Source organism: Hyaena hyaena, unplaced genomic scaffold (assembly GCF_003009895.1).
Source record: "Hyaena hyaena isolate Hyena2069 unplaced genomic scaffold, ASM300989v1 scaffold_54, whole genome shotgun sequence".
In the NCBI taxonomy this organism is placed as follows: domain Eukaryota; kingdom Metazoa; phylum Chordata; class Mammalia; order Carnivora; family Hyaenidae; genus Hyaena; species Hyaena hyaena.
This window is the reverse complement of record NW_024080685.1, coordinates 1496651-1508830: the sequence shown is the minus strand read 5'-3', so window position 1 is coordinate 1508830 and position 12180 is coordinate 1496651. Positions and strand designations below refer to the sequence as shown.

Below are 12180 nucleotides of genomic sequence, written 5' to 3'. Positions count from 1 at the left end.
ACATTATATCCCCACGACTTATTTATCTTATAACTGGAAATTTGTACCTTTTGATTTTAAGATTTTTGATTAATCTTCAAATTGGGTGGTGTTAATCTTCCAACTATTTTACTCATTTTCAAAGCTGTTTCAACGATTCTTTTTATTTATTTATTTATTTATTTATTTATTTATTTATTTATTTAAATTTACATCCAAGTTAGCTAGCATATAGTGCAAGAATGATTTCAAGAGTAGAATCCAGTGATTCATCCCCTACATATGACACCCAGTGCTCAGCCCAACAAGTGTCCTCCTTTTGCTCTTTTGCCCATCCCCCTACCCACAACCCCTCCACCAACCCTCAGTTTGTTCTCTGCATTTCAGGGTCTCTTATGTTTTGTCCCCTTCCCCATTTTTATATTATTTTTGCTTCCCTTTCCTTATGTTCATCTGTTTTGTATCTTAAATTCCACATATGAGTAAAGTCATAAGACATTTGTCTTTCTCTGACTAATTTCATGTTTTGTCTATTCTAAGTATTTTGTATTTCCATACAAATTTGATAATCAGTGTGTCAACTGCTACAACAAAGTAGGACGGGATTTTCATTGGGATTGCCATGAATCTACAAATCAATATAAAGATAACTACATCTTAACAATATTTAGTCTTCCAATACATGAACATAGTATATTAATCCACTCATTTGGCTTTTATTTAATTTCTTTGAGGAATGTTCTGTCGTTTTCAATGTATTGAAATCTTTTGTCAAATTTATGACTAAAGATTTCATTTTTTGATGTTGTTTTAATTGCTTTTCATTTCAATACCTGATTTTTTTAAAAATATTTTTTATTTATTTCTAGGAGAAAGAGAGAGACAGCGTTAGCAGGGGAGGGTCAGAGAGAGAGGGAGTCACAGACTGAAANAAAAAGAGGTAGTATTCTGAAAGAGGCAAACTCACCGATGCTACAGGTAGTGATTTAAGATGATGATTATGTGGAAAATCAGTACAACATATTATAATAAACTAGGACACTTACAATATTCTGATACTGAGTTACTTTTTATTTTTTTAATGTGTTATTTATTTCTAGGAGAGAGAGAGAGAGACAGCGTGAGCAGGGGAGGGTCAGAGAGAGAGGGAGTCACAGACTGAAACAGGCTCCAGGCTCTGAGCTGGCAGTCAGCACAGAGCCCGACGCGGGGCTCGAACCCACGAATCACGAGATCATGACCTAAGCGAAAGTCGGACGCTTAACCGACTAAGCCACCCAGGCGCCCCGCAATACCTGATTTTTGACGCTAATAAATGACAATTGCATTTTGCATATTAATCTTGTATCCTCCAACCTTGCTTGCTAAAAATCACTTATTACTATTCGTAACTTTTTTTCTAGATTCCATTGGATTTTATACATAGACAGTCATATTATCTGCTTTTTATTTTCTTTCTCTTGGCTTCGTGTGTGGCTTAGACTCTCCAATACAATGGTAAATAGACATAGATATGATAGGAGTAGACATCCTTCACATATTCCTGATCAGAGGAGGTAAACATTCAGTTTTTCATAATCAACTGATGACTAAATTTTTCAGACATGCTCCTTATCACCTTCAGGATGTTCCCTTCACTATTAGTTAGATGACAGCTTTTTATCAGGAATCAATGATAGGTCTTATCAAATATTTTATCTGTATATGATGACATGATCATATGATTTTTCATATTTAGTTTGTTAATATGGTTAAATACATTTTTTAATTTTCTAATGTTAAAGCAATGTTACATTCCTCAAATAAAACCCTTTATTTCAAGATGAAGGATCTCTTTTCTATATTGTTGGATTTTGTTAGATTTTGTTCATATCTTTTACTTTGACATTCATGAAAGATACTGGCCTATGGTTTTCCTTTTTTTTGTAATAAATTTGCCTGGTTTCTAATATCAGGGCAATGGTGGCCTCATATAATGAGTTCAGGAGTATTCCTTCCTTTATAGCATTATTTGTTCTTCAAATATTTGGCAGAATTCACCAGCAAAGCCATCTGACCATGGAGCTTTATTTGTGGAATGAATTTTAACTATAAAATCCATTTAACAGAACTCTTCACATTATCGAGGTGCCTGGGCGGCTCAGTCGGTTAAGCATCGGCTCAGGTCATGATCTCACAATTCATGGGTTTGAGCCCCACGTTGGGCTCTGTGCTGAGAGCTAGCTCAGAGCCTGGAGCCTGCTTCGGATTTTTTGTCTCCCTCTCTCTCTGATCCCCCCTTGCTCACGCTGCCTCTCTCTCTCTCAGAAATTATTAAAACATTTAAAAAAAAAAAGAATTCTTGACATTATCTACTTCTTGAATGGTAGTATGTGGCCTTGGTGGTATGTGACTTTCAAGAAAGTCATCTATTTCAGCAAACTTGTCACATTACTTGGCATAAAGTTGTTCAAAATATTCCCTTTTATCCTTTTAATAGCCTTAGAATCTGTAGTGATGTTACCTCTCATTCCTGATATTGGTAATTTGTATCTTTTTTTTTTTTACCTTGATCAAACTTGTTTGTGTTTCATTCATTTTCCTCATTATTTGTTTTCTATTTTCTTTCTTGTCCTTCCTTTTTCTTTAACTTGGTGTTTTTTTTCCTAGTACGTTAAGGTGGAAACTGAGATCATTGATTTGGCACCTTTCGTCTTTTCTAGGATAGGTATTTAGTGCTATATACTTCCCCCAACTACTGCTTTAGCACCATTCCATAAATTTTGATGCACTCTGTCTTCATAAAGTCTTTCTAACTTCCCTTCAGTTTTCTTATTTGATGCATGGGTTACTTGAAAGTATGTTATTTAGTTTCTAAATATTTGGGAATTTTCCAGATATTTTTCTGTTAGTGATTTTTAATTTAATTCCATTGTGATCAGGGAAAACACTTTAGGCAACAAGAATCCTTTATATTTGAGATTTATTTTATGGTCTAGAATATGCTATTTTTTGGTAAATGTTCTACATAAACTTGAAAAAAATGTGTATTCTGTTGTTTGCTGGGATAGTGTTCTACAAATGTCAGTTAGGTCAAACTGGATGATGCTATACTTCACATCTCTGTCCTTCCTGATTTCCTATCTATTTTTTCTTTCAGTTGACAGAGAGGTACTAAAATCTATGATGATAATTTTGGATTTTCTATTTTTCTTATAATTCTGTTAGTTTTTAAGAAGCTTTCTTTTTAGGTATATAAGTGCTTAAGACATTTCTTTTTTTTAAGTTTATTTTGAGACAGACAGAGAGAGAGAGAGAGAAAGAGTGAGTAAGCATGAGCAGGGGAAGGGCAGAAAGAGAGGGAGAGAGAGAATCCCAAGCAGTTCCCCACTGTCAGCACAGAGTCCGACATGAAGCGCGATCCCAAGAACCATAAGATAACCACCTGAACTGAAATCAAGAGTCGGCCACTTACCTGACTGAGCCGCCCAGGCACCCCAAAAACTGCTATTTCTTTGTGATAAACACACCCTTCTATTACTGTGGGATGACCTTCTTTATCCTTGGTAATATTCACTGTTCTGAAATATACTTTGCCTGATGTTAACATAATCATTCCAACTTCGTTTTAATTAGTGTTAGCATGGCATATCTTTTCCATTGTTTTGCTTATAACTTCTTTGTGTCTTTATACTTGAAGTGTGTTTTCTGTATGCAGCATACGGCTGCCTCTTGCTTTTATCCAATCTGACAACATCTGACATTTTATCGGGTTATTTACATTAGGTCATTAAACTTACCATCTTGCTATATGTTTTCATTGTTGTCTTTGCCCTTTATTCTTCCTTACTTTAGAATAATTGAATAATATTAGTGATTCCATTTTATCTCAATTGTTTTATTAGCTATAACTCTTTATTATGTTTTTAGTGGTTGCTTCTGGTTCTGTAGTATATACCTTGAATTTATCTCAACCTACCCTCAGGTGATATATCACTTTCCATGCAATATAAGAATCTAACATTAAAATCCTACCGTTTCCTCTCTCCTAATGTTTGTGTTATTGTTGTAGATTCTACTTTTATATGTTACAAATCACACATTATATGGTTTTTATTTTTAGTTAAACATCAATTATATCTAAGATGATTTGAATGATAAGAAAAACATCATCTATATTTACTCATGTAGCTCCCATTTCCAGTGTTCCTTATTCCTTTGGATAGATATGTATTTTCATCTGGTGTCATTTCCTACTGTCTGAAGGACTTCCTTCAACATTTTTTGGTAGTATGGGTCTGCTGGTGATTGTTTTCAGCTCTTTCTGGGTTCTCCCCTCCCTAAACTTCTGAAAAAAATACTTTTGTTTTGCCTTTGTTTTAAAAGATATTGTCACTGAGTATAGAATTGATGATTGATAGGTTTTCTTTTAATACTTTAAAGATCAAGCTATTCCCTTGTATTCATGCTTACATTGTTTCTAGCAAGAGATTGGCTTCCTTCTTTGTGTTCCTCTATATGTAACGTGATTTTTCTCCCTCTTGCTACTTTTAATACTTTTTCTATCACACTGGTTTTGAACAATTTGATGATGGTGTTCTTTGGTATAGTTTTCTTCCTATTGCATAGGCTTACAGTTTGTTGAGCTTTTTAGATCTGTAGGTTTATCAATGTCATCAAATCTGTGCATATGTACGTGTGTGTCTTATTCTGAAATCTGAGTCACTTATGAAAGGAAATTTAATTCTTATTCATGTAAAGCTCCCTAAGAATCCCACTTCCTGGGGGTGCCAGGGTGGTTCAGGCAGTTAAGCATCTGACTCTTGGTTTCAGCTCAAGTCATCTCAAGTCAGAATCTGTGCTGACAGCACAAAACTTCCTTAGGATTCTCTCTCTTCCTATCTCTCTGCCCCTCTCCTACTTGCACTATCTCTGTCTCTCTCAAATAAATAAATAAACTTGAAAAGAGAGAATCGCACTTCCTTCCTTCTTATAATTTAAAATCATCTGTAACATCTAACTTTCATAATACCTACAATTAAAAAAAAAGGAGTGGCAGTGTAGCACAAAAGTTTTTAATCATTTCAGTCAAAAAATGGCTCACAACAGTCACTTCCCCTCACAGTCCAGTTGAAAGTAGTCACAAGGCCCCAACCTAACGGCTCTGAGAAGCTGGGAAATGTAAGGAAGCATGTAGATATTGGAGAACTTTTTCTGTCACAGAGAAAGGCAGTCTTGAAATACAGAATAACAGAAATAAAATAATTTCAGAGGGTGTGGGTTGGGAAGCGTTCTCTGAGGCAGTGTGGCATTTAAGCTAGGACCTGACAGATGGAAAGAAGTCAGCTCTGGTATGTGGGAAAGATAATCAATATAGTAACTAGATCAGAAGCTGAAGCCACATTCAATTAATAAAATGTGCATTATCCTGACATGTCTTCTGTATAATATATACTATAGTTATAGGAAGCTTTCAGGGGTACAGGGATAGAAGATCCTCTTCAAATCTTGAACAGTGACAGAACTTACACAGTACTCTCTTAGAAAATGTGCAGAAGGATGAGACTTGAATTAAAAGAAAAAAAGCAATTGCTAAAAAAAACTACAGGATTCATTCATTCCAGCAGTAACATTCACTGAAAGTCTACCATGATACAGAGTGGATTTCAGAATAAAATGCTGAGTGCAATTCTCCCTACTTTGGTGGAGGCAGCTGACTAGTGGAGGAAATATATTACTGACAAATTAACAAAATATTCTATGCAGAAGTGTTCTGAACACTCAAACAGAAGTGGGCTTTCTCCTTAGAGAAAGAGTGAAAATGTTATAACAAAGGTCAAGTCAAAATTTGGAAATTGTTTAGAAATAAGCAGAACAAATGGTTCTACAAACATGAAGAAGTCTAAGGTGATGAAAATTTCCCACTCTGGTCAAGAACATTAAAAATACAAGATTAAGTATTCTGCATACATACATTGCATAATCTCTTTAAAAAAAGCAATTATGGCAAAGACTTTTTTTCTCCAAGTGAAGAATTAAGATTTAGGAAATACATATAACTAATTAGGTCAATCTCCCCTTTTTTTATGCCTACCAATTTTTAGAAAAGTTTATCTTTGTTACATCTACATAGTAGACTTTAACTCTTCTTACTCACTCCCTCCAGATTCAATCCTTTATTCCAATATTTTATTCCAATTTCTCATTTTAATCCCCTTACATAACCTGGAAGATGTTGATATTCAAAGATGTCACATTCAATAGCTGAAAAATTATTTTAGAAAAAGATAGGTAAGATGGAATAAGTCTTCCCCTTCTACCTTATAATTTCGATTTAGAAATAAATGAAAAGGAGACTTTAGAAAGCAAGAAAACATGAGGTGAGCAAACATCTCTCTTGGTATGTGCCTTGAAATCTCCATTGTAGGCCAGCGATGACAGATGAAAGGACACTACCATTGTTGCTGCCAGCATCGTTCTGCTGCTTACTACTTCCCCGATCACATAAGTTACTCAGTTGTTACTATCCTTAACTACAAACCACAGATTGAAAGCCATAGCACCTACTGGTAGGAGTTGTTGTGTTAAATGAGTTACCGTATATAAAGCACTTTAGAATGGTGCCTGGCAACAGTAAATATTTGCAATCACTGCTACTAGTAATAGTTGTCATAAAGCAATAGTTGTAAAATGCCACATTAAAATTTAATTAAGTGATTGCCACTTTATAGGCTTACATCTGAATGCTTTCATACAGTTCAAATAATCGCTGTTCATTTAAACCAAACTTAGCCTGTATCAAATCCCATACTACAACAAGTATTTATAGCAAATTTCCAGTGTGCTTTAAGCTTTTAGATGTAATTTCTCTTTCCTTGTTTTAGTAAGAAAAAAACGCTCCTAAATTTTTAAAGATCATTATTCCACCTTTTTAAACACGGTATGCTACTACCTATGACTGCTACATATGTCTACAAATGACGTAACTTTTAATATAGTATCACTTTAATAGATATAACTCAAGAAAAGCTACGAACAAATAATACATGACTAGGAAAAAAAATACATAGAACATGAGTAGCAGACATCTTTCTGGCTTGACAAAATGACCACTTATTGATACCAATAGACTCTGAGCACAGTCAGGATGGGAGTATAAAAGCACTGTATGTGGTTGGTTTTATTTCTCTGTAGTTTGAGGATCAACTACAGGAAAAACAGCCAGGCTGTGTGACTGGGGACACACGGTTATATCCTGAACACTTCCAATCCTGACCAAAGCTGCAGAGCTTCTGAACATAAACAGAGGCTTAGCTTGAAACAAACTTACTACCATCCAGTGGGGAAGACTTCTATCTCATTTCTTTAGCTTTTATCCAAATGAGAGGCATGGAAACTATCTGTACAGTCTGCTTAATCCCATGCAAACTTGTCCTGTGACATCAGAACTACAATTCTAATTCAGAATTTCTTTTACTCAAGATATTGCCTTAGTTGTGAAAAATAATCTTTAATTTCTAATCTTGAAAAAGTTTGGAATCCAAATTAGTAACCAAGGATAGAACATGCAAGGTGTGATCAACTTGAATCACTTCATTTTTTTTCATTTGCTCATTGTTTCACTGATTCACTTTAACAATGTTATTAAGACCTGGACAGGAGAGGCTATCTCAACCTACCTCCACATAGCCAACCTACCACAATGACTAAAAGGGTTCCATTTCTTCTGTAAAACATGGGAGCTGATGCCCAGGGCTCGTGGAACAAATCAGAAAGTAGTTTAAAAAACCATGCCTGGCCCTACCTGTTGACTTTCATGATAATCAAGAGACAATTGTGTGTATTTCCCAATCTGGTTTCGCTAGTTCTTTCACAGCAAATCATGTAATTTAATTAAAACAGTATAAACAAATGACAACAGAATGTGAGAAGAAAACAGTTGTTATTTCTATAAAGACTAAATTGAATATTCTGGAAAGGCTCTTGAGAACTAAAATGAATTAGTAAGGATTTAGATATAAATAGGATAATCATGAAGATTGGGAGATTTTTTTTAACATTTATTTACTTATTTTGAGAGAGAATGCATGCATGCACATAGGGTTGGGGAGAGGGGTGGTGGGCACAGAGAAGGAAAGAGAATGCCAAGCAGGCTCCACTCTGTCAGCGCGGAGCCTGATGTGGGGCTCAATCCCACAAATGACCTGAGCCAAAATCAAGAGTCAAGCACTTAACCAACTGAGCCACCCAGGCACCGTGGGAGATATCTTAAAAATCAATAAGAATTTTCACTGAGATAGTTTCACTCTCAAACTAAAAATAAGAGGCAATGATTCACAGGTATTATTAATACCAGAAGATGATTCAAAATTCCAACCAGTAAGTCCCAAAGATCTGTGGACCCACATCAAAAGACTGATGAATGAATATTTAAATGATTTATGTTATAATACAATATTTAAGGTAAATATGCATTGTTCTATAATTTCCTACTTGAACCCATTTTTTCTAATCATCAAACCGTATGTCCCAGTATAATGTAGGTTAAGTAATATAGACGAGTCTTCTCCTATGTAAAATAAAGAAGATAACTCCTACTCATAAGGCTGCTTTGAAGATGAGATAAAATTATCCTTATAAAGGAATACTTGCCGCATAGTATGATACATTACTCACTAGCTAACACCAATATGCGAGTGAGGGGTAGGACAATGGTTAAAAGCAATGGCATGGGGAACCAGTCTTCCTTCCACCCCAGCTGAATTACTTATTGGTGACCTTGGGAAGTTACTTATGCGATCTGTGCCTCAAATCTTTCACCGGTAAAATGTATATGATAAGAGCTCTAACTACCCAGGATTAGTATGAGGACTCAATGAAATAATAAATGTAAAGTGCCTGAGACATAATAAATAAATGCTTAATGTAATAAATTTTAGCCATTATTATTTTGTATATTATTGGTTTTTCAGCAAGATAGAGAATTGTTCTTTCTTAGAGCATCCAGATATTTGTTATTACCACAGTCCCTTTGGCTCTATGCTTCTCACTCTCTGGGAAGAACATAGGACTCAATCCAATTTATTTTAGCACAGGCAGATCAACAGTGCCATCTAGTGACAATTTTCTAATAAATTCACCAAGGGAGAAAGGTTGCCCCAAATGGGTAAAATTTCTACAGATATGAATTTAATTTTTTAATTTGTTTATTTTTGAAAGAGAGAGAGAGAGAGAAAGCTCATGAGTGCAGAAGTCTTGTGAAAAAGGTAGAGGGACAGAGAATCCCAAGCCAGCTCCACACTAATAGCACAGAGCCCGACATGGGGCTTGAACCCTGAACCGTGGTTTCATGACCTGAGCCGAAGTCGGATGCTCAACTGACTGGGACACCCAGGCGTCCTGCATTTAATTTTTAAAACAAAGTAACTCCAATGTTTTAGATTTGGAAATTTGGAAATTTGTGATGTGTTTTTTAATAATTATTTGAATTTAGTACAGCTACAGGTGGGAGAAATTTTTTAAAAACTACAAACCACAAGAAGAGTACTTGGCAAATATGGTACAAAGAAAACTGTTTTTTAATATGAACCAAACAATTGGGTTTGAACCCACTGCCAATTTTTTTGGGAAGATTTCCAACGTTAATAAATCACTAAGAGAATTAGAAATGTGAATTTTTGGTAAAATTTAAACAGCACGCAAGTTACATACAAAGTCATTAAGTTATGTGGTTAGATAAAGTATAATCGATACCATACAAGGATCTCATGCAATAGCACCATTCAGCTTTTACTTTCTGCAAGTCAAAATTTATAGAACTCAAAACTAGGGGCACCCGAGTGGCTCAGTCAGTTAAGTACCTGACATTGGCCCAGATCATGATCTCATGGTTCATGGGTTTGAGCCCTGCGTCAGGCTCTGTGCTGACAGCTCAGAGCCTGGAGCCTGCTTCAGATTCTGTCTCTCCCTCTCTCTCTGCCTCTCCTCCACTCACACTCTGTCTTTCTCTGCCTCTCAAAAATAAATAAAAGTGTTAAAAAAATTTTTTAATACTGTAATCTATACTATAGGGCCATTCTCACTTCGTTCAGTTGAAATACACATGAATTTCAGAGCCACAATTCAGTTAAATAGCACCAATCGTCAAAAAACACAGTTCAAATTTCAGCAATCGTGGTAAATTAACTATGAGTAATTATGTACGGGCTGCTGGCCCTTTGGTCCACAAATCACCATGTAAATAAAGATGAACATCATGATCAGTGAGCTCCATGTCTGTCACTTCTTTAAAAGTCCGTTGATGATTGATCACTGCACATTTGTCACTTGGTTCAAACATCAACAGCAAATCATATTTCCTCCTTGTCTCCTGGTGACCCACTCACATGACATTTCACAAAAGTAGAGAATCAACAGAAGGAATTAACCTGTAAAGGTGACAGGGCAGAAAAATGTAAAATAAAATAAAGTATGGTGATGCCGGAAGCGAAATGAGATGTGAATTAGAAGGTCTGAAAATGGCAACAGCAGAGCAAAGATAGCAGAAACCCATGCCACCATGAAGGGAAGAGCTATGATTAAGTCCCTCCAGTAGGGTTCTGAGAGAATGGAAATGGGTCATGCAAGAACTAGGTGACCCTGGAATGTCGACTCTGGGCCCTTTGGAGCGATGTGGATTTGCAGCCGCGGGAGCTTAATGAAGGCGGACTGTTTTCCCGTACATGAGGAAGATTCCTGTGACAAAAAGGAAGACAACTTCCCAGAGGAAGTGGCACCAGCATAAACCATCGCATAAAAGAAACTCTCAGAGAGATTTCAGAACTGTGATAAAACTACAAACCATAAGAAGACTGCTTGGCAAATGATTACAAAGAACGGAATGAAAGCTCATCCAAACTCAGAGAGGCATATGTGGGTGAATTCACCAAGTCGTAGGAAAGATGCTTGCTCCGTATTGTAAGTTACAGGAGGAGAAGGCAAGCTACTGTTCAAACTCCTCTGAACAAGTTTTTTTTGCAAAGAAATAATACTTTAATTCTTGATGTTTCTAACATTGTAAATTATAGTGTGCTGAAAAAATATTGGTGTCACTCTTTTTTACCCATTTCCCTATAAGTTTATGAACCACAGTGAGAGAGTGTTTCATGTTTTGGAAGAACGTTTTAAAGGTCAGAGAACGACTGTTATTTCCCCCCTTGATTTTTTTAAGGTTGCTTTGCCCTGTTTCAGTGCACACAGTCATTTCCATGGTCCTGCGCTATTGTACCAAGGGGACTACATGTAACTTTTGCCTAAATTTTTCCTTTACAAGTCATTGTGAGCATCAGTCATCCAGGCTTTGTTAACAATTAGCTGCTAGTGTAAGAGCTGGTCCCCTCATGAACATATATTTTTTTTTAATTTTTAAAAAAGTTTTATTTATTTTTGAGAGACAGACAGAGACAGCATGAGCAGGGGAGGGTAAGAGAGAGGGGAAGACACAGAATCTGAAGCAGGCTCCAGGCTCTGAGCTGTCAGCACAGGGCCCAATGCGGGGCTCGAACCCACGAACCGTGAGATCATGACCTGAGCTGAGGTTGGACACCTAACTGACTGAATCACCCAGGCACCCCTGTGGACAGATTTTCTAAACTACCTGTGGTATTGTGATAGAATGTTGAAAGATGCCCTTTCTCCTCACCAAAGCAGACATATATGAGAGCCTTATGTACCTGGCAGTGGTAACTGAACCAATATACCACTGACTCGTGGGTCCATATTCAATTGATCAGTTATATCCAAAAGTTCTTCCTGAGAAACATCCTTCGGTTTTAGAATGATCTCACTACAGATACCTTGAGGAAAAACAAACACAGAAAAACAGAACACATTTGACCAGCAGAGATGTGGTTTTCAATAATGGTGTTTTACACTGTGTGCAACATATTTTCTCTGCTTCTGTCCCATTGGAAGGAAAGGCCCTCCTAAAAAAATGATGTTCAAACCACCATTAAAAGGGATTTCTCAACGAGTACAGATGTTTTCTCATGATTCACATGCACTTTTGGCCCAGTATCCTATTGCATTTATTTGTGATAAGCTACCATTAAAAGATATGAATCTAGTAAATATACTAATACCACTTGTCACCATTATTAGGCTAAGTTCAGCAGACTGAACTGGCCACATTTATTATCTGATTAAAGCAAATATAATAAAAACAGGCTTTTAAAAAACTGAAAT

The 12180-nt window shown here is 36.2% G+C and overlaps 1 protein-coding gene across 1 annotated transcript in view; it reads right to left on the bottom strand.

Annotated features, from left to right (window-relative positions):
• Positions 1–12180, bottom strand: part of MTHFD2L (methylenetetrahydrofolate dehydrogenase (NADP+ dependent) 2 like) — a 135897-nt gene that overhangs the window by 107772 nt on the left and 15945 nt on the right. Inside the window, exon 3 of the mRNA XM_039230925.1 lies at positions 11670–11792. Coding sequence (XP_039086856.1) covers positions 11670–11792 — 123 coding nt within the window. The remainder of the gene's footprint in view (positions 1–11669; positions 11793–12180) is intronic.